Source organism: Octopus sinensis, linkage group LG3 (assembly GCF_006345805.1).
Source record: "Octopus sinensis linkage group LG3, ASM634580v1, whole genome shotgun sequence".
In the NCBI taxonomy this organism is placed as follows: domain Eukaryota; kingdom Metazoa; phylum Mollusca; class Cephalopoda; order Octopoda; family Octopodidae; genus Octopus; species Octopus sinensis.
The window spans coordinates 69,843,264-69,871,006 of NC_042999.1; the positions used below are offsets into that span (position 1 = coordinate 69,843,264).

At 38.5% G+C, this 27,743-nt stretch overlaps 1 protein-coding gene across 1 annotated transcript in view; it reads right to left on the reverse strand.

The window, feature by feature from the left end:
• The window catches only part of LOC115209609 (fibrillin-1-like), a 289,329-nt gene that overhangs the window by 39,221 nt on the left and 222,365 nt on the right, over positions 1 to 27,743 (reverse strand). Inside the window, exons 17-20 of the mRNA XM_029778049.2 lie at positions 22,665 to 22,840; positions 13,946 to 14,016; positions 4,713 to 4,862; positions 1,850 to 1,880 (exon numbers count right to left, since the gene is read on the reverse strand). Of these exons, the coding sequence (XP_029633909.2) occupies positions 1,850 to 1,880; positions 4,713 to 4,862; positions 13,946 to 14,016; positions 22,665 to 22,840 (428 nt within the window). The remainder of the gene's footprint in view (positions 1 to 1,849; positions 1,881 to 4,712; positions 4,863 to 13,945; positions 14,017 to 22,664; positions 22,841 to 27,743) is intronic.

Here is a 27,743-nt window from a genome sequence, read left to right on the forward strand (position 1 = left end):
TTTTTTTTTTTAATTTAGCGTCTGTCGTAGGCTGTGGATATTCATGTGAAACATCTCACCTGAACACATGCCAGTCAATGTCTACAGAAAAAATAAAGGTAAAGAAACAGAAAATCTGATACGAATACTTAAAACAGTAATTTCACTTAGAAGTGGACTTAGAAGGCGCAGGAGTGGCTGTGTGGTAAGTAGCTTGCTAACCAACCACATGGTTCCCGGTTCAGTCCCACTGCGTGGCATCTTGGGCAAGTGTCTTCTGCTATAGCCCCGGGCCGACCAATGCCTTGTGAGTGGATTTGGTAGACGGAAACTGAAAGAAGCCCGTCGTATATATGTATATATATGTATATGTGTGTGTGTTTGTATGTCTGTGTTTGTCCCCCTAGCATTGCTTGACAACCGATGCTGGTGTGTTTACGTCCCCGTAACTTAGCGGTTCGGCAAAAAGAGGCCGATAGAATAAGTACTAGGCTTACAAAGAATAAGTCCTGGGGTCGATTTGCTCGACTAAAGGCGATGCTTCAGCATGGCCGCAGTCAAATGACTGAAACAAGTAAAAGAGTAAACAAAATATTCTTTTTGTAAACAAAAGAATGTGGTTACTAAGAACGAGAAAAATATCGATTGAGTTTAGAGATAATTGTTCTTGGATTGGTGTGATTGTAGCAGTAGTCAAAAGGAGTTTAGCCGCTGGTTGTGCCACTGTCTTCTAACATCTCTCGTTCGTCGTCTGTTCATTGCTTTGTATTGTCGGCTGCGGCCCGCCACCTTTTCGCCGTTTGTCTGCCGTCTCCTCGCTGTCTATTGTAGTAGCTAAGGTGCGCTGAATATATAATGATGTCTAGGCTCAGAAAGAAGCACGCCGTAAGATGAAATTGTTGTTGGAGCCTGTTCCATGTGAAGTCTTGACTGGTCAGCTTTTTTTCGATGGCGTAGGTAATATTCTAACGAATTGCGACATCGGATACAGTGATCTTGTTGCTAAATAGTTCCGCAACGAACACACATACACATTATATATATATATATATATATAATTGATATAGGATAACATTTTTTTCGGGAAAAAAATTCCATCAATGGCCAGCACATCAAAAAATGCTTTTAAAGGTAAAATTTATACACAATTTACAAGCGTATGTGCCGCTGAAGAGGGGAAAATTTCTTGTGAATTAACCCCGAAATTGGACCAATACGGTAATAACGAATTTTTTAGAGATGTCTATCGGTTTGTTTCGAGACGCATAAATTTAATGGTTATCGACAATTTTTTTTGTTTCGGCGTATCTGGCATTTCTTCTGCCCTTATCTTTTGTGTGTGTGTATGTATATATATATATATATATATATATATATATATATATATATGTATATGTAAAAAAAAACTGGGACAAGAATGCAAAACATTTAGAAGACGATACAAAAAAACATGGACGGGACATTCGAAGCCTTCAATCTTCAGTTAAGAACCGGATCATCCTCGCAATTTCGGCTGAGCACGCACGCACGCACACACACACACACACACACGCACATCTTTTACCTTTTGTTTCAGTCAGTAGGCTGCAGTCATGCTGAGGCACCGAATTGAATTGTTTTAGTTGAACGAATCGACCCCAGGACTTATTTTTTTTAAGGATTTGGTACTTATTCTATCGGTCTCTTTCACGAACCGCTAAATTATGGGGACATAAAGCCCAAGCCTGGCAGCAGTCCAAAGACTGAGACAAATAACAGACAAACAGAGACAGACAAACCAATAAAGAAAGAATGGAAGTAAGAGAGAGAATAAATGAAAGATAGAACTCATTAACACTATCTCTAACAACATAATATAAGCGGTACTTACGACTCATGTGAGTGGGGTGGCTCTTTTCTCACTGAAAATATAATTCGAAGAAAATTCAAGAAATATAATAGAAACAAACACGAACTAATCAAATACCTAACCAAGTAGGCAATCTTATTTTACCAGTTGGTGTTGTTTTGATTAACTCAAGAACAGAATGCTAATGTATCCAAGCACCATTCCTGAATTCATAAAATACTTTATATTCCTAATTGTTGGAAACACCTTTCGTAAGAGCGATGAAATTGACGAGTATATGACCATACGCAAAAAATGCGCGTACGTGTCGGTGTACTGTATGCATGATACGTAAATGTATTTGTATAAGTATCTCTCTCAGTATTTCTCACTGTATATGTATTAAAAGTATGTTTTTATACACACATACACGCACAAATTACATACACACACACACAGAGGTATGTACGTATGTAAATTAAATATATGTATGTGTGTGATCATCATCATAATTTATGCATACAGCTAGAACCAAGCAATATCTAAGATAAACAAGTGTAAACAAATCTTTACACTTGTTTACATTACACGCAGCAATGCTAAACTTGTAGGTATAACTTACTTAAGAAATTTTGAATTATTCTATAAAATCTATTGTGCATAGTTTACAGTGCATGTGACCAGGTTGCTGATGTGTGATGAAAATTCAGAAAATAAATGTAAAGTTATTTTAACAGTATTGTGTTGTTTAGATGACAAAAATGCGTCATTCGTGATGTAATTGACCCGGCTTTAATACACGGTCGACAATCAATTCCTTATCCAAATAATTCCAAAATATGTACATACGCACACATGTACTGAAACGTTTAAACTGAGAAAGAATTTGTTTCTTGCATAATTACCTGAAACACGCCTATTAAATGCATACAAAATATCGGTATTTCGTTTTACTTTATTACGCACATATATATATATTATATACACACACACGAACACACGTGTTTATGTAACTGTTGCTCAAATGAATACTCAATGTAAGTGTGGAGTAGAGTGAATATATCAGTTTATAATAATCTCTGAGACTGTTTTTTTTTTCTGTTCAGGAGTGGGTGTGTGATAAGTAGCTTGCTAACCAACTACATGGTTCTGGGTTCATTCCCACTTACCTTGGGTAAGTGTCTTCTACTATAGTCTCAGGCGGACTGACCAAAGCCTTGTGAGTGGATTTGGTAGACAGAAACTGAAAGAAGCCCATCGTATATATATATATATATATATATATATATATATATATATATGTGTGTGTGTGTGTGTGTGTGTGTGTGTGTGTGTGTGTGTGTGTGTGTGTGTCCAGCATCGCTTGACAACCGATGCTGGTGTGTTTACGTCCCCGTAACTTAGCGGTTCGGCAAAAGACACCGATAGAATAAGTACTAGGTTTACAAAGAATAAGTCCTGGGGTTGATTTGCTCGGCTAAAAGGCGGTGCTTCAGCATGGCCGCAGTCAAATAACTGAAACAAGTAAGTAAAAGAGTAAGTAAGAATGACTTGAAAGCAACACCGGAAGCGTCAAATCGAATGCTTACGGTATACGCATGTGTATGTTTGGTCTGCACTGGATAGTTTATGCATATTGAATATTGTAACAGGCTTTCATTTTGGTTACTATACACCATGTATTGTGTGTATACGCGCGCGTGTGTACGTATGTGTGGGTGTGTGTTTATGCTGGGCGCATACGCGTGTGTAGGCGCTTTGTATATGTATACGTGGGAATGAGTCTGTGTAGGCCTTATGCGCGCGTGTGTATGTATGTGTGTGTGTAATTGTATTCAGAGGCCTGTGATGGTTGTATTGATTTGTCTATGGGTGTACTTGTGTGTGTGTGTGGGTTTTTTTTTTTTTATATGTTTGTGACTGTGTATGTGAGATAGAAGTATATTTAGTGACCAAACGGAATCGCTGGTGTAGTTTATCAGATTGCAATGTAGGTTTCATACCAGACAATTTTTCCACAGACCGGAGCATTACGCGCATAAAAGAAAAGAAAAAAAAACCACAAAAAAAAAACAAGACCAGAATATGGGATGTTGTTACACATCGTTGGTCACAATGCACTTTGCATCGTTCTAGCTTTCGAATGATGCCAACTCCTGATCGGAAAGCTAGTCCATCGCAAGGTTATCAATTTACTGCTGAGTGCACTGGAGCAACATGAAATGAAGCGGCTTACTCAAGAACTCAACGCACTGCCGGTCTGAGAATTGAAACTACGATCTCATGGTCGTGATTGCAACATCCATAACCACAAGGGCACGTGCCTTCACGTACTACATATATAATACAAAAACACCCTACAGACTGCGATAGTCCATAAAATTAAAATAAAATTAACAAGTACTTTTCCTCTGCGAGCCGCTACCAAATTATCCATGACCGGTGGTTGGGGACCCCCTAGTGTATATGATTTGTGTTAATCTCTCTCTATATAAACGGCAGTTTGTCTGTGTGTGTTTCTGTGTGTCTGTTTGGTTGTACCCTCACCCTGACCACGGCTTTCAACCGATTCTGATGAAACTTGACACACACACATAGCCCAATGTCATAATTCAAAACTAACGCAGCGAAAATTTTGAAAAGTTCCCCCAGTACTGAAAAAAATCGATAAATTCGACATGGCGTCGAGAATCAAAAACACAAACCACAGACTGTCTAGGGGACGCAACTCGACCTTTTTTAACTCAAAAAAAATTTACCATCATTTTTTTTCCATTTTTTTGCTATATTTTGGCTATAACTCTCTAAAAATGCTTTATAGTTATTTCCCTTACAAACCTGAGTAACGCCGGGCGATACTGCTAGTATGTGTATAAGAGTGTATAAAATCAATATAGGAGTATACCTGAACATATCTTGCCTGGTTCTACCAGCAATCTTGGCGATGTGTCTTGGAACTCTTCTTTACAATAACATATGTAACTTCCATTCGTATTGACGCACCAGGCATAAACTGAACAGTCGTTTAGATCGGGATATAAGCATTCGTCCACATCTGAAATAACAAACACGACTGTTTGTTAGTAATGAGCAGACGATTAGAAGTTACAAATGTATTATGCGCATAGAAATCTGCAACAGATGAGAAATAAAAATGGTCGGTAAAAGATATTGATTAAATTTAGTGCGGTAAATTTTAGTTTACTTCTTGTTAATTTCAGTCGTGAACAGAAGGTTACGATTAATTTTTGCTTTTATTACGTTAAGAAAAATGGTAGCTTCCCAAACAACTTTCAGGGCCTCTGAAAGACAGACTGATGAACGCTCTCCTGATCATTTTGCTGCATTCAACTGAAGTTTGCTGGGCGAGTAAAAGGATGTCAGATGGAAGTAAGGATTTTGGTGTAGCTATTACGAAAGAACACAAAAAAAAACAAAAAAAAAAAACGAACGGGAATACTTCTAATGACATTAACCACTAGTCCAAGGGGAGTAGTTCCAATGAACTAAAAGAAAATCCTTTTCACCTAGGGTTCTGGCTTAGATGATTTTCGTTCCGGTTTTTATAACAAAAACCTAACGACCGGCAGAGAACCCAAACTATACTTTTCCTTTCAGCCTCTTCTGTTGATTACCGACGTCATCTCAACTTTTGCATGAAACCGATTGCTAAAATTACTGATATGAGAATATAATATTGTATTTTATTAATAATTATGTCATGGTGTAATGGATAGATTGTCGCCATTTTATATTTTCAATTTCGCGCATGCGCATTGATTTTGATTTTGTCGACTACAATGTATGGTCAGTTGAATACTGTCTGCAAGAAAAACAACACCATGATGCAATTCACTCTGCCAGAAATTTGGAAACGATATGCTATACTGCTTGGCATTCACGCCGGAAGTTCCAATACGAACATTTCAGAGTGTTTGAGTGTCAATCTGAGGACAGTGCAGAGTGTATGGGAAGAGTTGTACGAGTCTAATGGTAATTACGAAGATACGGCAGCTCGAAAAACCCGCTCTAATCGTTCTAATAAAAGAACGGAATTTGTTAGCGAAATCCAGGCCATGATTGACAACGATCCCTCCAAATCAATCAGGTCCATCGCTTGAGACATGGGAGTGTCTGAGTTATCAGGCAGGTAGTGAATGAAGACATTCGGGATTCCTCATACAAGATGAGAAAGGGCCTTTTTTATCCATCCCAAACCATCGAGGACAAGAGGAAAGACCGCGCTACGAAGCTTTTGGACAAAATCACGCATCCCTTGCAACTGGACATACTTTGATCGTTTGGATTTTTCTCAGACGAGAAATATTTCGGCCCGGATCAAATGGTGAACACACAGACCAACCGTTGGCTTGCCATGTCCCCAAAACATGTACCGAGAGGGATAAAAATCAAACACCAAGGTAAATCATGGTGTTTGGAGTGATCACTAGTGATGGCGACGTTATGCCTCTATCCATCTTCCCACACGGCCTCAGACTTAAGACAGAGGTCCACATCAAGTGTCTGGAGGAGGCAGTGCCGCCCTGGGTCAGGAGGGTGGCTGCAAGAAGACCCTATGTCTGGCAACAGGATTCTGCACCATGCCACACAAGCAGGAGAACCCAGTCATGGTTGTCAAGACAATTTCTGCGACCACATCACTCGTAACATCTGACCACCTAACTCCCTAGGCTGCAACCCCCTTGATTATTATGTCTGGGATGCAGTTGAGCAAGAGACCAAAAAGATTTCTTATAACACCAAAGATGAACTGAAGGCAAGGATTATGGCAGCATTCACCAACTTAAACAAGGAGACTGTCCAGAAGAGTTGCAAGAGATTCCAAAGTTGGTGAATGCTGCCATAATCCTTGCCTTCAGTTCATCTTTGGTGTTATAAGAAATACCTTAATGCAGTGGAACCACGAATATTCCGAAGAATAGACAGCTGATAATGGAAAATTTCCTCATCTGTTCCTTGTCATTTTGTACCTAACGTTTCATATATATATATGTATGTGTGTATGCGCGTGTATGTACATATGCACGAGTTGCGCGCGCGCGCGCACACACACACACACACAAGAGTGAGAGAGATGGAGTAAGGGGAGGGAGAGAACAACTGAAACAGATTCTAGCAGGCAGAAACCAAAGTTATATTTGTGTGTTTATATATTAAACACTGATGAAAAGATAGGTGAATCTTTCATTTCATTTTGTGGAAATGGATAAATAAAATACTTAAGTGTATATTAGCTTATAATCTTGCTTAACAGCATAGCTGTCATAATTCAGTAATATGACTTTCCTGTCTGACGAACATTTTCGGTTGATGAGTAACGAAAAGTTTTGTTAAATTGCCAAAAAAAAACGAAACGGTTTTACATATTTGAAATAAAATACTACTTGAAATAATTCGTCCATGTATATATAATTCTACTTCTAACCTTTTTACTAAGAAAGTTTAAGCATATTTCCTCGTCGCTGTTAAAACTATTTGTTCCTGAAAATATTTCTTTAAAACAAACGATCAACTGTTTTCGTTTTTACGTTTTAATAGTCTTCTTCCATCTTTAAACTACTTGGAATATTTATGGCAAACAAAATGCGAACAAGTGGTAGAGACGGTAGAACACCGCATTAGATATCTTAGAAAATTTATTTCCATCTTTACGAGTTCTGAGTTCAAATCCATGCTGAGATCGAATTTTGTCCTTGGCTTTCCATTGTGATTTAGATAATTACTTGCCATGCACTAGTTTAGGTATAATTAAATTAATGATGCCGCACGAAGCAGCGTTGAAAACAAATATTCGTATAAAGTTATACTTAACACGTTCGAATGTATTCGGACCTGACAAGACCTTTCGCTTTGGAGAGAATCTTGGGGCTATTTCCGCAATGAAAGGTAGTAATACTTCCGAAAACACTCGAATGTGTGAAATATAACTAGAGTTCTATTTACATTTTCAACTTTGGCCCAATATTAGAAATCATTATAAATCTAAGATATTCTCGAACGTAGAATGTGTTCTTTTATCTACACTGGACACCTCTATAGAGTGTGGGGATATGCCTATCGTATTGAGCACGGCTGAAGACTTCTTGATATAATAACAAATAGAAAAACAGAAATTGAGCTATTGAAACATTCATTAATTCTACAGCAGCAACGATTTTTATCCCCCACCCCGTGGTTTTATAAGTAGCTACACTTGGGTATTTCAGCGTTCTAAATATCTTGGTCTCAAATATTACGTAATGTTAATGGCAGGATATGAAATTGTACTCTCTTTGACGATCCGTACTGCCATGGTATGTAATAATTTTTCATATGTACCTGAAGATGATCGTAGGTGTTTTATTCTAAACGCCCACTTTTTTTTTTTTTTTATAGTTCTAAGCAAACGAAATGTTGAAGACAACGTAATTTGCTTCAAGTATTTTTAAACATACCTCATAACTATGCGCTTCGTAACTAAGGGATTTCATGTTCAATCCCACTATGCAACGCCTTAACCTTAAATAAACAAATGTCACGTGAGAGAAATTTAGAGCGTCTTGAAACGTGCGGTCTTCCAACGATACATACAGTAGAAACTGAACCTGTAACTTTATGATTGTGAGCCGAACACCTTAACCACCCGACTAGTTAGGATATCTACTCTAAGAATATCCATACATACAACTAAGCTTGGTAATTTAAAGTATGAAAATATAATGAATATGACAAAAATACAGTATTAAAACAATTTTGTATGAAACTGATGACAATCATAATAATTAGACGAAAAATATTAAAATAATTACCTAATAGCCCGTTGTTATAGACAGATTTTTCTTTTTCTTTTTTAACCATAATAGACAATTCCACAGAGAAGCTATAATAATATACTTCCCCTCAATGATACTGCAACTTTATTTGTTGCCTTTAATAATATTACCATTTAAGCAAAATATCATGTTATTACGGCAATGGAATTGTGTAAAGCATATGTACATAAGCGCTGATTACATGTATGTGTATATATATATATATATGTATGTATGTATACATACATACACAGGGCGTCCCAAAAAGGCGTACTCACTCTTTGACTTCCCAGTACTCATGCATTTTGTATTCAAGTAGATGTTAATTTATATACATACAATCATAAAAAGTTAAATTAAATTCAGGAAAATAAATTGTAGAAACGATTATTTATTGTCATTTAGTATTATTTAATGTTCTCTCTCATTCCTGCGTGTTCGCAAATGTCCAAACTGCCTTCCTTCATTTTCCAAACAAACCTGATAACGTCCAAAACTGCCAAACATTTCATTTGGAATTACAAGACGTTCTATTCCAATTTCATTTTTCAAATCACCAATTGTCACAATTGTCACTAGTTTTGCAGCGTAAACCTTATCTTTGAGACGTCCCCATAAAAAAATCCATTGGCGGGCGTAAGGTCTGGGGAACGTGCTGGAAATTCAACGCTACCTCTTCTCCCAATACATTTGTTTGGATTTGTTGCATCGAGGTAAGCTCGTACATCACCTGTCAAAGAGTGAGTACTTATTTTTGGGACACCATATATATATATATTATATATATATATATATTACACACACGTATTCCAAAAGTTTTAAGATTTATTTTTAGGTGAGGAAGTTATAACTGTCCTATATTATTGCAATTTTAGCATATCAGTACTATACATCTAATAATCTGACCAGCCAACTTTTGTTATTCCACACTGAAGGAGACGGTTGTAACAGCATTTTGAATACATCCCACTGGACACTGCTTGTCACAGCTGACTAATATGCAGATTGCAGTCGGAACGCGAAGATAATTTGGAAGCTCACTATGCAATAAAGATTTATGTTAAATTTAACAAAACCGCTACAAAAGCTTATGAAATGTTTCAAATTATTTATGGATTGTGAGTCGAGTGTCTGTTTTTCGCTGGCACAAAAGGTCAGGCAAAGCAAATCCACCAGAAAGCTTATGATGATCCCCCCTTTTCGACAGCAAGGGCAACATCTACATCAGCCGCGTTTCCCTCTAGCCAGACGGTCACCAAAGAGTACTTTGTGAAAGATTTGAGGGAGTTCAGGAAGCGATTTCGTCGAAAAGGGCCAGAGTATTCGCACTAGGACAAGGTACAAGTCCGCAATTCCATCCTGGTAACCAACTAACTGACGGAGATAAGCATCAAAACTGTTCCTCGCCCTCTCTACAGTCCAGACCGTGCTTCCTGTGACTTTTGGTTGTTCCCACAAGCTAATGGAAAAGATGGAGGGGGCTGTGACAAGGTGTCCTAGACAGCTCCACTTGCGATTATTTCCACAGAGCCTTAACGAAGTGGTTGGAGCACTACAACATGTGCATTGAAATCAGAGGATCTTATATATTTTGATCCAGTTCAACAATACTTGAAGCTTCGTAGGTAAATACACTTAACTCCAGGGAAATATACTGAGTGTTACTTTCTTTAGTTTGTTCTCTCACTCACGCATTCGTCATTCTGCATAAACTTAGAAGGACAATGTTGATGATGACTTTGACAAAGTAACCAAGCTGAAACTTCATAGTTACTGTCAATCTTATCCTTGTAAGAATAAAAAAATATTCTACTGTAACTTACTGAATAACCTTCAATTACACGCGCGCGCACACACACACGTACACTCCACCGAGGTAAACTTTTCTTTTCGTCTTTTTGGTGGTAAAACGTGGCATATTTGTGCCCTCGTCGAAGATACTAAACATAAATAAACCTAGAAATACGTGGGAGTGCTGAAAAGTTCCTGACTTTAAGGATACCGTGAAAGGGTAGTGCTGTTTACTTTACAGGTAGGTAGGACAACTGTTTTAGAGAAGACATGCAAAAAATCATGATGGTATACAATATATCTATTTCTTTTTTTTGCAGATTTAACGCATGATGGAAGCTCCGACAGTAAATTTCGGTAAAATTGAAGCACGGTGGTCATAAAGTTCCTGTTTTTGTGAGGCAAAGGAGCGGTAGAAATCTATGACGAGATGAAAGAAGTCTTGAAGGATGGCTGCCGATCTTACGTCACAGGGAAAATCTGAGTGTTAAGGTTTCCGACTGGTCACTTCGAGGTTACACATACAGGAAGAGTAAATCTCTCTATATATAATAACACTTTGAATGTGGCTCCCGAGAAAGAGTAAAAGTAATTACCCGATCAACGATGGGTATTACTACTAGTTTTCTATAAGTTTATATGTATACAGGTGTCGCAAAAACCGTTTTAAAAAGAGTTTTAGTGAACCCTATATATATATATCTTTATTTCACTGTAATCCGCAAGCGAAAACTTGGATCGATAAACTAACGCCTTTGAAAGAGATATACCACTGAATGAGGAGATATTAGGGTTGTTAGAAGCATGTAGGAGGAGGAGGCTTTTGTGTACTTGTATTGGAAACGGTCATCTATTTAGATAGGCCATTGAAGTAGTGGAAGTAGAGAAAATTTTCGTACATAATATTAAGGTAAGATATAGCTGTACGAAAATTTTAGCAAAATTAGAAAGAACATTTCAACTGTAAGGATGACTGAACCATTTCATCTTTGCCTATTTCGTATTAATGAATATCAATGTTGTTTTTTAAGTAATGTGTTCTATTTTGTGAGCCACTGTCTTTTAATGCGTCGTTGCAATAATGAGCAGCACGATTAAAAGATTTATCGGCAGAGGTTATATCGGATATGAGTGTAGTTAACTGCCTGAGGATAGCCGGAATTCTTGTTCATTACTAGAAATTCCAACCATCCTTCAGCAAACAGAATAACGTCAGTGAGCGCATATCCGGCATATCTTCTAACAAGGAACATTTTAATTGTTTCCATATCTCGAAAGCATTTCTAAATTCATTGATACAAAATCTTCGTTAACAAGAGTTGATTGTTTTATTTATGAATATATCTTTGCTCATATGTGGGTGGAAAGGTTGTGCACAGTACTGAAGAAGCAAAAAAAAAAAAAAAAAAGTGGGGTGCGCATAATACTGAATAATTTAAAGTATTACGTATGTTTGTACATGACAATGAATGAATGAAAATGAAACGCCATTTTCCAACGGTTTACTTTCCAACCAATCAAAAATCGATGTTCTGTTAACTAATAACATCTCGATGTATTTTCAAATGTTTATATAATATCCTACTACCATATTTGTTTTATCATTTAAACACTCGAAAAAAAATGGAGCTCATAGTTTATGCACGCGCGCAGATAAACACACACACTGGTGTAGACACACACACATTGGTGTAGACTCGCACGTACACAGGTGTAGACACACGCACGCACACACAGACAGGTATACACACACACACACATTGGTGTAGACACACACACGCATTGTTGTAGACATACATACGCATGGTTGTAGACATACATACGCATGGTTGTAGACACATACGCATTGGTGTAGACACCCGCACGTACACACTCGCATTGGTGTAGACACACGCACCCACACACACGCATTGGTGTAATAATAATAATAATGAGGAGGAGGAGGAGGAGGATGCTCCACCCACTAAGGTAGCAAAATAAGTGTGAAATATCAAGTCTAAGGCAAGGAAAACTATTGCATGGGCAATACCCCAAACGAGCTGAGGGAAACTGATGTAGATATAAGAAGAACCCTTCAGTGGCTGCAGGATGTTGGTTCGAAAGCCGAAACTGAAGGATCTATCCCAGCGGCACAAGATCAGAGTCTCCTCGACCGGAACTATCAAGTTAATGTCACACATAATAAGGTAGACACAAAGTGTAGACTCTGCAATGACAAACTTGAAAGTATTGACCACATTGTTGCTGGCTGCTCAGTCCTTGCTCTGACAGAATTTAAAACCAGGCATGACCGAATTGGTCAATGCTTGCACTGGAGAATATACCGTCACTATGGTAACCAGCACCTCAAGAACTAGTATGAACACCATCCAGAGCCATTCACTGAGGGAGAGAATGTTACCATACTATGGAATTATGAGATACACATAGATAGGCAAATAAATGATAACCGACCAGAAATCGTCATAAAAGACGAAAAGACAAAATACATGCCTGTTAATTGAAATGACAGTGCCTCCTGGCAGAAATATCTCAGCAAAGGAATTTGAAAAGCAGTCGAAATATAATGACTTTGGGTTGAGATACCTAGGACGTGGTAATTAAAAAACAAATTCATCAGATCCTTGAGAAACCAACAATCTGAGACTCAAAAAATTATGTTGTCATCAACCGCCTACATTCTCAGGATGTTTCTCTCCATCTAACATATACGTGCTTTAGGTCTCTGGTTGAGACCCGGCCGGTAGACGAAATAAAATGCACATCAATCGGAAAATAATAATAAAAATAATATCTACTAAAGATAGAAGGCCTGAAATTTGTGGGGAGGCGACAAGTCGATTACATCGACCCCAGTGCGTAACTGGTACTTATCATATATATATATACTTATTTATTTATTATATATATAATATATATATATATATATATATATATCTGTAAATGTAATATGTGACGATTATTCGTCACATATTACATTTAGAGATAAATTCCTCTATTTACATAATATCGAGGTCTCTTTCATTCTTTTGTTGTCTTACCATATATATATTATATATATGCACACACACACACACACACATTTACATATTGATGCACACACAAATTCACATGCATACTGAAGGATACATACAACTGACAATGATTGCTTGAAAAAGTGAGGGAGTTTCTACATGGTCATTTTATCTGCTAGAAATAATAACCAAGAAAGATAACACATTGAATAATGCATTTTTAGAGACAATATACCTGAAAAGGATTGAAATTGCCACACCTTGAATACCTTTGATCATAAGCCCGCTGGATCACACTTGCCATAGATTACATCAACCCCAGTACTCAAACTGGTACGTATTCACTTTATAAATCTCGAAGTGACGGAAGGCAAAGTTGACCTCAGCGGGATTTGAGCTGAACGTGCAAAGAGTCGGAAGAAACACCGCTAAGTAGTCTTCCGATGCAAAAACGATTCGGCAGGCTCGCTGCCTTCTAAATAACAATTTCTGCAAAAGTGACAAAAAAAGTGATAACCAACCTTCCATATGAAAAGAATTGTGATGAGAGGTACCAATACGGAGTTTGCTTCTGCCTACTTTACCATTTGTCCTGAAATAAATTACATGAAAATAATTAGTTATGAAGACATCATTTTTCAGGAATCGTTTTATATATGAAAAAGCATGTTATTGTTATGCATCAAGAATTTCCTTTCTTCTATGAAGAAGTATTAGGCATATATTGGAAATCTATTCATATAAATTTGACATGGGCGATTCTTTCTTGTCTTGGGATTCACGGTCAAATGGCTGGGTGGAATTGCGCGAAAAATTACACAGATGTGGAGAATGATCCGGTGGTGTTGCTGGGCTTTGTATTTTCATAGCTCCCATGACTACCGAGATAATCTACTATAATACTCTTGTGCTTATGAATGAGAAAGGAAGGGGTGATAGATAAGGAAGGAAGGGGGTGATGTCATTTTTTTTCAAAGCTCCCATGGTTACCGAGATAATCTACTATAATAATACTCTTGTGCTTATAAATGAGAAAAGAAGGGGTAATAGATGAATAAGGAAGGAAGGGGTGATGTCATATTTTCTTCATAGGACCCATGGTTACCAAGATAATCTACTATAATAATACTCTTGTGTTTATGAATGAGAAAGGAAGGGGTGTTAGATAAGGTAGGACGGGGTGGTGTCATACTTGGTAGTGGGATGATGAAAATTGTACGCTGAAAAATAAATCAAACAGCGTTTCAACTGTGTGAATATATGTGTGTGTGTATGTAAAAGATGGGTATGTGAATGTGCGTGCGTGTGTTTGTGTGCGTGTGCAATGGAAGTGGGATGGTTCATCTTTGTTCGCTTAGTATTTGGGTTTATTTTTTGATTTGGTTGAATCTTGTTTTTTTTTTTATTGGTCAGTTATTTTTAGCGTTTTGACCGAAAAATGTTCTAAAATTGTTTTTTAACGTAAGCGTGCCCAAACAAGTCGAATGCTTACACAAAGCAGGTTTTATAGCCACATCATTCAAACCGACCAGGTGAAACCGGGCTTAGCTGCTAGTCATTAATAAAAAGTGTTTAAGAAAAACGCATCATCTCGCATTGAATTGAAATTTGTCTTTTGTTGTTTCAATAAGTGATAAAATCACATTTTGAAAAAATATTTTAAAATTAAAATTTATAAGAATTTACTAGTCAGAGTAGTAAAAATTATATACTTCAAACTAATTATTAAGCAGTTTTATAATTGTATAGACAAACAAAAAAATCATGGATATATTTTGACTTTTTACTCATCATCACTTTGTATATATATGTGTGTATGTATGTATGTATGTATCTATATATATATATATATCCAAATAAGCAACAAGGATATCTAAGGTAGTGTAGTACAATCATTTCACGCTACTTCATTTTATTAAACACTGTAAGTATTACATCAGTTTTAAAATGTCGAGCAATCTTCAGCCACATATAGAATTTTTAATCAAACGGACAATGCACATCCTTATACTTATTTCATTTGTCAACATTCATCTGAATTTCAATTTATCTGAACTTGTATATATATATACACACACACATACATATAAGAGGCTCTAATGCGTAGGTTCACATGCTAGAGATAGACGCCAAATGCCGGTAAGAACTACAGTTATTCGCTCGATTAGCACAAATTATATATACTTGTGTTAAATATTATTTATACATGCTGACTACTTGATAAAATCGTAAGATTTTATCCCTAATTATTAAGTAATATATATATATATATATATATATATATATATATATTTATTTTATAGAAGGAGCTTCTACAGGACTAGAACTGTTTCATTCAAATGAAACAGTTCTAGTCCTGTAGAAGCTCCTTCTATAAAATAAATTAACTTACTCTGCTATGTATTGAGTACCTTATTTACTGTGGTTAACCCCGACTCAACCCGGGACCTATATATATAGATATATATATATATATATATATATATATATATATATATATATATATAATATATATATATATATAACGGGCTTCCTCACAGTTTCTATCTACAAGATATTGGTCGGCCCGTGGAAATAGTAGAAGACACTTGCATAAAGTGCCGCGTAGTAAGACTGAACCCAAACCCACATAGTTGGAAACGAATTGTTGAAAAGATAGCTATACGTGTACAATATATTAACATATCCAGCTGTTATTATAAATGAGATTTAAACACAATATCTGACAAATCTTCTTACCCAACAGCCAAGTCGGTGTAAATTATTAGCTTTTCAGCACATTTCTGCAACATTATAGCAGGCTGTGTCGTTTATTAATTCAATACAGCCATGAAAAATGATGTCAGGTTTATTACGTACTACCATCATGTATATATTATAGTTTCATAGTGTTGTCGCATTGTCGTTCTCTAAGACAGGTAAAATCGACGTTCAGACCAACTTTTAACATAGATAGAAGGTTACACATTTTGGGTAGAAGTATAGTCGAGATTACAGACATAGTATCAGAGAATTAAGGCAACGAGCTGGCAACATTTTTGGTTGTTCTGTCATAATGCTTAGCGGCATTTCTTCCTGATCTTTACATCCCGAGTTCAAATCCTGCCCAGGTCAACTTTGCCTTTCATCCTTTCATGATCGACGAAATAAATTACTAGAAAAGTACTGGGGTCGATATAATTGATTTATCAGCTTCCCTCCAAAATGTTGGACTTGAACTCTGCAACGGACCATCCTCCCGTTCGGTTACTTACATGCCATGGAAACCGAGTAACAGGCCTTGCGAGTCCTAGGGCTGAAGAAAAATAATTACAAAATGAAAGAGGTGCAGTCTCCAGTACTTCTCTGATATTTGTTTTATCGGCCTTGGGAGGATGAAAGACTAAGTCAGTCTCGGTGAGATTTGAACTTAAACCGAAAGGAATGTAACTGTAAAGTTTATCTAGCACTCAACCGATGGTCCTCCTCGTGATAATCCTTTCTTTTATAGGCACAAGGCCCGAAATTTTGGGGGGAACGAAATAGTCGATTACATAGATCCCAGTGCTCAACTGCTACTTATTTCATTGACCCTGAAAGAGGGAAAACAAAGTCCACCTCGGTAGAATTTGAACTCAAATCTTGAAGACGGACAAAATACCATTAAGCATTCACTCGGCGTGCTAATGATTCTTATTTCTTTATTGCCTTCAAGGGGCTAAACATAGAGAGGACAAACAAGGACAGACAAAGGGATTAAGTCGATTACATCGACCCCAGTGCGTAACTGATACTTGATTTATCGACCCCAAAAGGATGAAAGGCAAAGTTGACCTCGGCGGAATTTGAACTCAGAACGTAGCGGCAAACGAAATACCTATTTCTTTACTACCCACAAGGGGCTAAACACAGAGGAGACAAACAAAGACAGACGGATAAAGTCGATTATATCGACCCCAGTGCGAAACTGGTACTTATTTAATCGACCCCGAAAGGATGAACGGCAAAGTCGACCTCGGTGGAATTTGAACTCAGAACGTACAGGCAGACGAAATACCTATTTCTTTACTACCCACAAGGGGCTAAACACAGAGAGGACAAACAAGAACAGACAAACGGATTAAGTCGATTATATCGACCCTAGTGCGTAACTAGTACTTATTTAATCGACCCCGAAAGGATGAAAGGCAAAGTTAACCTCGGTGGAATTTGTACTCAGAACGTAGCGGCAGACGAAATACAGCTAAGCATTTCGCCCGGCGTGCTAACGTTTCTGCCAGCTCGCCGCCTTTCTTTTCGTGATAAGGACATTACATCTCACCTACTTGCGGCTACTTTTCTCAATCACTACTTTTGTCTGTCCCAGGGTCATCAGTACAAGCTGAAAATAATGAGGTGCTCTTCTATTTTCACCTCTCTACGTTTTCGCACCTAAATCTGTTGAAACTCTCCGTAGATACGAAACACGTTATTGAAGGATTTAGACAAGAGTCTTATTGTAAAAACGAGAGACACACGTTCGGTATTTTCACCCGAGGCTGAATATTTATTTCATGCGTAGAAATACACAAACTATCATGTCTTCTTTTACGCAATTCTTACCGTAATCTTATACTATTTTGTAAATAATAAAAATAATCTGTTCATTATTGGCTACAGAGGCCTCACACGTACAGACAAAACTGTTATATAAAATGGTTGTTAGCAAATATTTTAGGGTGTGTATATACAATAAACAGAGAGGAAGAAAAAAAGTAAGGCAACATGAAAACAAAGCACTCTAGGAATATACGGATACCCAACCAAGGATAACCGTATGGTTGACGTTGCGTTGTTTAATCTGAATTTCGTGACTCTCACAGATATAATTCTAAATATTTTTTGCAAAGAGTAAAAAATGTAAATGTTGGAACAAAATGTTTATTGCATTTTATTAAATACAGGAATAAAATTCTCTTAATTATTATTTTCGAATTTTATCCTTTATATTTCGAAAATCATGAACACATGACGTGATACCGCACTAGCCCCTCGTGACAGCTTGAGTCGCTCGAATGGCACAATCAGCAGGTTCTGCACCCGACCACTCTTCTTATCGGATAGGATTTCTGACATAAGCACATAGTCGCATAATAATTGTTTCTGATTTATTATTCGATAACATTGACCTCAATAATTCGTAGATACTTTATTTCATCCAGCAGGATGAAAGGTAGAGATGAGTTCGGCGGGATTTGAACTTAGAACGTAAGTAAAAAAGAATACCTCAAAGCATTTTGACCGTCAGCTCGCTGCTTTAATAATAACGGTTTTAAACTGTGACACAAAACCAACAATTTTTGGGGAGGGATTAAGTCGATTACATTAACCCTGGTCCTAAACTGGTACTTATTTCATCGATTCGAAAGGATGAAAGGCAAAGTTGACCTCGGCGGAATTTGAACTCTGAACGCAAAGACAGACGAAATACCTCTAAACATTTTCCCTGGCATGCTAACGATTCTACCAGCTCGTCGCCTTCGCAGCCCTAACAATACAGAATGTTTCAAATTTTGGAGCAAGGAAGGCGGCGGAACGATCTTCCCAATGGACTCAGCTAATAGCCGGATCCTACACGCCGCAGCAGGTGTTCAACATATCTCCACTAGATAGCAATACACGAAAACCGGACGAATGCGTGCAGGACGGTTTCTCCACTGCGTACATTTCGGGCAGGCCCGGCTGACGGCACTTCCATACCTGTAAATTATCTCGAACCGGCGATGGCCCGTTAGTATTGCCAAGCCAAGGATTTTTGGAAATCCTTTTTATAGGCTTTGTCCCAAAAGTTATTTGTAACACACCATGACTCTTGTCGATGCCCGGAGCTTTTTTAAGAACAGCATCATTCTTTCCCGCTACTTACCCTCTACAGACCGCCATAGTGCAACTTTTACCGACCTCACCGCCCAACTGGCTGAGAGCTGTCAATCCCCAACAAGACTAGGTGTCAGCTGCCCTGCTCACCGTCAAAGAAACACTAGAGATGTAGCGTCTCCTTGATGGTGCAGTCTCAGCTCAAGCTTGTGCATTATCAGCCACAATATGCCCAGCCCTCCTCCCGCTGCTGACAACAAATAGAGCGCCTGACCAGTAGAATGAATCTCTTCCATAGAAAGTGGAAGATCAGACCCTCCAATGCACTGAGACGTGAACTGGAGAAAAGCTCGAAGGCCTGGCGGTAATATATGGCGTAAGTGATGTAAGTATTCGCCATGTCTGCCCGGGATTTTAGAGAGCTTTCTCTTTTCTGAGTGAGCTTGGCCATGCCACTTGTTCCCTCGTCCCAGTTCTCCACTTGGACATCCGGACCTAACCAAACTCAACAATTTGACCAGTATGGCAGTGCAATGCTCCTCTGCTCCTCGATGCTGTTGGATGGCATCGATGTGCCTCTCCAGGTACCGAGTCGCGCGCTCACTAATATTTTGCTCCTTCCCTTACCTTGTAGTCCCTTCGAATGATACCTATCACCTTGATGTCCGACTCTATGATGGTGACGTCGTCCATGTATACTAAGCTGGCTCTTTCACACCCCTCTTTCACGCAGTATGTCCCTCAACGTCTCTAGTTTCCGCAGTAGGTCTCTAGAACCTGTACATGCAAAAGACGGGAGGGGAAAACCTAAAAGGGATAGGGTGCGCGATACTGAATAATTTTAATAGGTGGCTATTCATCCTAACCACCACATAGATGTCGCTGTATACTGTGGCAAGCCAATTTCAGAAAACGGAACCGAAACTGGACGCCGTGAGAATAGCTGTCAAGCAGCAGACCCTATCGAAAGCTTCTTATTGATCTAAACTCACGGCAAGTTCCTTACTCACCCTCTCTATGACGTATCACATGGGGTGGAGGTTGTCGTGAATTGATCTGTTTGGGATAGTGCATGTCTGTGTATCATCAATCAGACCATCGACGACAAACGCCAACCACTTTGCAAATACCTTGACCAAAATTCTGAAATTTGCGTTTAACAAGGTTATGGACCAAAAATTTGTTTGGGTCTTTTGTCAGAACAAGGATATGTATCTACCAAAGAGTCTCCGAACAAGACTGGCATACAAAAATAAGACTCGTAGAGCAGACCATTCAAAGTAGATGATTTGCTTCCGTGCAGCCAATCATCGCTTCCCGTATAACCGCTACTGTAATGAGCTTTGCGCAACACTCCACCTCTCTCGTCGAGAGTTGCGACAAGACATTAAAGTGGGCATTGAAATCCATCCTGCGTTCCGGCTTGCTATTCGTACTGAACAGTCGACCTAAGTGCTACTGAAAAACCGAACACATCTACCTGTGGTCGAGTAATACGCAGCCATGATGGTCTGCCAAGGCCGAATTGTGCTTTGTTGTCACGTTACGCCTCTATCACTGGAGCCCATCAAGTGGTTTTTGCACCATCGTGCCTTTACAGCACGCACCTTAGTTTTGACATTACAAGTTTTTCTCAATGATGCGTAGATTTCATAGTCATCAAAACTGAGCGTCGTAGCGCGTGTCGGAAGTCCTTGTTTTACTAGTGGCTATCCTTAACTAGTATCCTGAGGTCAATGAGCAGGCACCCCTTCTTCCGAGACGCATACTTTTATGCAACCCACTCTTAGAGCTGCCATGGTGTAGGAAAGGAAAGAAGAATAAAAGGGGGTCACCTGTCTTAATGATTTTTCTGTAAGCAATTGGGTCTGTGAAAATCCCTTCTCTGAGCGGCGTTTCCTTAAGTAACCTGATGCTGGGGTTTCCCGTGTAATGTGGGAAAGTTTCATTTCCCTATATTAGCAGCCTTACCAGTTTCAAGTCCCCGGGGGATTTCATTGCACTTTTATGGCAGTTCTAGCTTCAGTCTCTATGGCTCCCTTCGTGCTATGTAAGATAACAGTTCTATATCTTCTTTATCGCATAAAATTGACTCTTAAGTGCGATTTCTTCTTCTTGTTTTGAGTCGAGGTGTGGATTTAGTTGGTTTTGATATTGTTCTGGTTGTTGATTGGTTGTGTGTTTGTTGTTGTTTCGTTTGTGTTTTCCATTTTTATTGCTACAAGTGGAGGTGGTGGTAGTGATGGTGCATGTGTTGATGTGGGTTCAAAGGGCGATGCTGTTTTGTGTTTTGTTGCTTTTTCTTCTGGTTTTCTCCGATTTTTTTTTATCATGAACCTACACTTGCACGTCACAAGAGGTTGTATGGTCGGAAATTCTGACTTGAACGGGAGCAGATATGTTTTCTTGTATGTATGTTGGTGTTTGTGCATATCATAGTCGGAGGAAGAAGAGGAAGAAAAGAAAGGGCTTCTTTCAGTTTCCGTCTACCAAATCCACTCTCAAGGCTTTGGTCCGCCCGAGGCTGTAGTAGAAGACACTTGTCCAAGGTGCCACGCAGTGGGACTAAACCCGGAACCATGTGGTGATATTTTCACTCCAACTTTGCTACTGTTGCTACTGCATCTGTTGTTCCACGCTGTTGTTGTTGTCGAAGCGGTGTTATCGGTAGCAGTGAGGTCCACCTTTCTCTTTATCCGTGTTGTTTGTGTAAGCATAATAACCTGAGATAGTCGATTATTCCACGCACATGGCAACTCCGTCTTCTGCCATTCACAATAACTCACAGCTCCGCCCCATTTGCCAGAAAGATGATGTCTGGGACCTTTTTCAGATATTCAGAATTTACATGGAGAAGGCCCAGCAACACATCATTTGCCTACAACACGACACAGCAGAATCCACCAAAAATCATGCCACGAGCGCTTTCTAAAATAGTTAGGGAAAACAGCAAAATCATCACTGTGGTGGTTGACCGCTGTGTGTTGTACTCCGAAGGCCTAAGTTGTAATGGTTTTTCTGTAGGCAATTAGTTGTATGGAAATCCCTTCACTGAGTGGCGCTTTCTGAAGTAGCCTATTCGATATCGTGATGTTGGGGTTTTTATTGTAATGTGGGAAAGTTTCATTTCCCCAGATTTACTTTATTGGCAGCTTTAACGTCGAACGACATTGTCTTAGATATATGCTAGATGTTCTATCATACATCGAGGAGGGTCCTTTTCTACTTGTGTATCCGTGGTCGCCTCCAGTGTACATTGCAAGCCCAAGGTATGCCCTCTCATTCGGGTCATTGTCTCAATAATAAAACGACGAAGAAGAAGAAGAAGGGAAGAGGAGAAAGAGAATCTGGGTTTTAGAAATTGGCGTATGAAATGATAAAGAGTTAGAAAAGTTGTCTACTTACATTTTAACATGATCCTCAAAGACGGAATAAACATCGTCAACTGTTAAGTTGGTATTGTATTCTAAGTATAAAAGCACACTTGCTTCAATTCCAGAGTCATTATTGAGAGGTGAAATATCAATTAAAGAGCTTGACTGATAACCCAAATTATTGTTTGCAAAATATATGGAATCTATCTGCAAGAAAAAAAAAAATGATATTTAAAAATTTTTTTTTCCTTTGTTTAAAAACGAAATTAAATTCAAATAACAAAATAAATCTATCACAACTCAAGAAATAGTAATTTTGATGTAAGTTATCGAGATTGCACTCACAATATGACATGCATAAAATGATGGTTTGGCAGAATCGTTAGGACGCCAGACAAATTGTCTTGCGGTATTTTTTCACGGCCCTTTAAATTCTGTGACCAAATTCCAAAGCTGGCTTTGCATTTCGTCCTTTTCAATCAAGTACTAGAATCTATACAATCTGCAATATGGCTCCCTCAAGACTGAAACATTCAGTCTATGTTAGACATCATTATGTTACAGTTCACTTTCCGTTGAGATTTCTCGGAAATTTACTTCACCCTCCAAGGGTTCGATAAAATGAGTTCCAGTCAAGTATTGTGACCAATTTAATCGATCATACCCTTTTCCTGAAAATTTATGGTCTTGCCCTGTGTCTAAGTTACAAATCAATATATCAACAGTATTTACATTATTTGTGTTCGACGGATATTTGTCCTCATCTTTTTTGTTGTTAACACAACATTTCGGTTGATATTCCCTCCAGTCTTCATCAGGTGTCATGGGGGAAATTTTGAACCTGGGTTCTCATTCCTAAGGTATTTCTCGATGTTATTATTATTATTATTACTATTATTATTATTATTATTATTATTATTCAGGTCACTGCTTGTAATGGAACTTGGAATCTTGGGGCTAGTAGCCCGCGCACTTAACCACTACGCCCACGGGCATATGGCGTAGTGGTTAAGAGCGCGGGCTACTAACCCCAAGATTCCGAGTTCGATTACAAGCAGTGACCTGAACAACAACAACAATAATAATAATAATAACATCGAAGAATACCTTAAGAATGAGAACCCAGATTCGAAATTTCCCCAAGACACCTGAAGAAGGCTGGAGGGTATATCAGCCGAAACGCTGTGTTAACAACAAACAAGATGAGGACAAATATCCGTCGAATGTAAATAATGTACATAATTCCTCATCTCTTAAATATAGAACCAATATATCAACAGTTTATACACTCCATCATGCAATATTTGGTTAATTGTTGGCGCTGTTATTCTTCAGACACTAACTCTGTCTCTTTTGTGCTCAGCATTGTCCTGTTGACATTTGATCAAAACTTTTCAGTCAGAACCATCCCATCTCTAATTTTTCAAACCTGAAGTACCTTGGACTACATTATCCTCACATTTTAAAGTCGGTAGAATGTGATTTGAGGGACGACTGGCTGTTATTTCTAGCAGGTTAGATGGCTACATAGAAGCTCCTCTTACTGGCACGTGTAGCTACATTTAATTGTGAAAGACATAACTGAAGCTGACTGCAAATATAATTCTATTTCCCTATGAGCAGTATTTTAGTGATTACTTTCAACTGGCTTTTAGCGTACGCGTCTAAGTTGGAAGAGACAATATTGATCACGTGCTTTCATCTGCTTCTCCGCAGAGTTGATACGCACCTTTTGTTAGTATTGATAAGGTCACACAGTCTGTGAGGAAAGGATTGATTTATTAATTAGCTTACAAGTTAACTAATTATAATAATGGTTTCAAAGTTTAGCACAAGGCAAGTAAGTTCAAGGGAAGCGGGTTAGTCGTTTACATCGACCCCAGTGCCAAACTGGTACTTATTTTATCGACTCCTAAAGGATAAAAGGCAAAGTCATCCACGGCGGAATTTGAACTCAGAAGGCGCGCTAACGATTCGGTTAACTCGCTGCCTTAGTGGTAAGTAGCTTGCTTACGAACCACATGGTTCCCGGTTCAGTTCCACCGCGTAGCACCTTGGGCAATTGTCTTCTACTATAGCCTCGGGCCGACCAAAGCCTTGTGAGTGGATTTGGTAGACGGAAACAAAGAAGCCCGTCGTATATATATATATATATATATATATATATATATATATATATATATATATATATATATATATATGTATGTGTGTGTGTGTTTGTCCCCCTAACATCGCTTGATAACCAATGCTGGTATGTTTACGCCCCCGTTATTTAGCGGTTCGGCAAAAGAGACCGATAGAATAAGTCCTGGGGTCGATTTGCTCGACTTAATGCGGTGCTCCAGCATGGTCACAGTCAAAATGACAAACAAGTAAAAGAGTAATAGTTTCAAATTTTGGCACAGGGCCGGCAGTTTTCCAGGGGTGGGGAAGTCGATTACATTGACTCCAGTGAGCAAGTAGTACTTATTTCAACAACCCCGAAAAGATGAAAGACAAATTCAACTTCGACGAAATTTGAAGTTAAAGAGTCGAAAGAAATGCCACTTTTTGTTCGATGCGCCAACAATTCTGCCAGCTCGTAAAATACAATCAGTGATACAACAACTGTTTCAACACAGAATTTCACACAAAGAATCTTGTAAAATATTTCAAAGACAAAATTACCAACTACATGATTCCAGATTCAGTCCCACTGCGTAGGACCTTGGGCAAGTGCCTTCTACTATAGCCGACCAAAGCCTTGTGAGTGGATTTGATAGACGGAAACTGAAAGAAGCCCGTCATATATATGTATATATGTATGTGTGTGTGTGCATATGATTGTGTATCTGTGTGTCCCCCCAACATTGCTTGACAACCGATGCTGGTGTCCCCGTAACTTAGCGGTTCGGCAAGAGAGACCGATAGAATAAGTACTAGGCTTACACAAAGAATAAGTCCTGGTGTCGATTTGCTCGACTAAAGGTGGTGCTCCAGCATGGCCACAGTCAAATGACTGAAACAAGTAAAAGAGTAAAGAGTGTGTGCGTATCTACGTGCGTGTGTACATGCGTGCTTGCACGTGTGCATGCAGCTCGTGGTGATGAAAACGACACTGCTTAGTCTTTGTAAATCTTTTACATTCATGCAGTAGGGACTTATTGTTTAGGCCAAAGCTTTCAACCGTGTCCGAGCAGTTTTATGGTCAAAGGCTTTCCAACCGAGACCTTCCCAACTTTTTGGAGATTATCTAAAACTACACTATCTAATGTGTTCCTTGAAGCAAATGGCGGTAGATATGAAGTCTACCTCCTTTTTTCATGAAAGCCATGAGCATTGAATCATTACATACCATCGTTTGCACATGGTTACGTACCATCGCTTGTCGTGTAAAAATCTTGTGGTTTTCGAAAGAATCATATTACAAATATGTTTCTTTATTAGCCACACAGGGCTGAACACAGAGGGGACAAATTACAAAGTAGAGCTTTTCTTTTTGGGGAGAAAAAGAAAAAAAGGGTTCAGGATTTCGATCAAAAGGAATCGTAAAAAGGCAAGAAAAAAAACGACCAATAGGGATGTCATAATGTAAAGTGTAAAGGGGGAAGCAGATAAGATTTATCCGTGGAAAAAAAAAAACCCTACGGAAAAGACCACGGTAACCTCGGTCAATAATGTCACATGTTAACATTTATTTGCAAGTAAGTAACTCTCTGTTTAAAATTTTTCCTGGTTCATAGGATTATGCTCAAGGTGGCTTCGTCATTCATACGTGCCCTCCTTGCTACATTCACCCATCTTGTTTTGAAACATTCGCTAGACAAAACTTGCTTATCTACTCTCGCTTTCTTTTTCAAGTGATACTTGAAGAAGTTGATGAGAGATTGACCAGAGAGGAAAGTGTTTGTCTCTAATCCTTTCAGACGCGTCCACCAGATGCAATATTACAAATAATATTGTTAATATAAATGGCTGTGATATCCTCAAGTTCATTGCCGCAATAGCATCACGCATGATCGTTTATGAGAGTCACCTTGTTGCTATTGGGAAGCTCTAGATCTGCCTAGATTAGTGTTCCTCAACTACCTTTTACCTATAGAACCCTTTGATTTCAATATTACTCGGGTAGACCCTCTTAGCCATTCAATTTTTTTAAATCCTATTATATTTTTGTAATTATTATCAGGAATTATATAAAAATGATTATTAAAATATTTTGGGCATTATAGAAATATAACCAACTTATTGGAGTTATAAATTTTAACAAAACATTGCATGGACTCCTATGGGCCATATGGATCCTGGTTGAGAATCACGTAATTCCTGTTGAGTTTGCATTTACACTTGGTTTCTGGCTAAAATTGGTATATTGATTTCAAAACTACTGTCAGTTATCTACCGTGTCAAGTTTGTTTCTCTACAGTTAACTCTGAGAATAAGCACACTTGTTGCATTGTTTGTCCGGAAGTAATAAGGCTGGTCAGCTGCTTCTATTACCTTACTCTGTTACTTGTTTCAGTCATTTGACTGCGGCCATACTGGAGCACCGCCTTTAGACGAGCAAATCGATCCCAGGACTTATTCTTTGTAAGCCTAGTACTTATTCTATCGTCTCTTTTGCCGAACCGCTAAGTTACAAGGATGTAAACACACCAGCATCGGTTGTCAAGCGATGTTGGGGGGGGGGACAAACAGACACACAAACATATATACACACACACATATATATACATATATACGACAGGCTTCTTTCAGTTTCCGTCTACCAAATCCACTCACAAGGCTTTGGTCGGACCGAGGCTATAGTAGAAGACACTTGCCCAAGGTGCCACGCAGTGGGACTGAACCCAGAACCATGAGGTTCGTAAGCAAGCTACTTATCACACAGCCATTCCTCCGCCTTATTGATAATTATCAATGATTGATTATAATCAATCATATTTCAGCTATGTCCATCGTATATTATTTTTTCCAATGTATTTTTCCTTTTTTTTAAAAGCAGTTGAGTGTGATTTTCTGAATAATTAGCTGCTGTTTTTTTTAACTCGCCGTATAATCACACAGATGCTTTCTCATTGGTCCGTTATGTTCCAAGTGGTAAGGGTTTGGGGTAAGGAGAATGATTGCT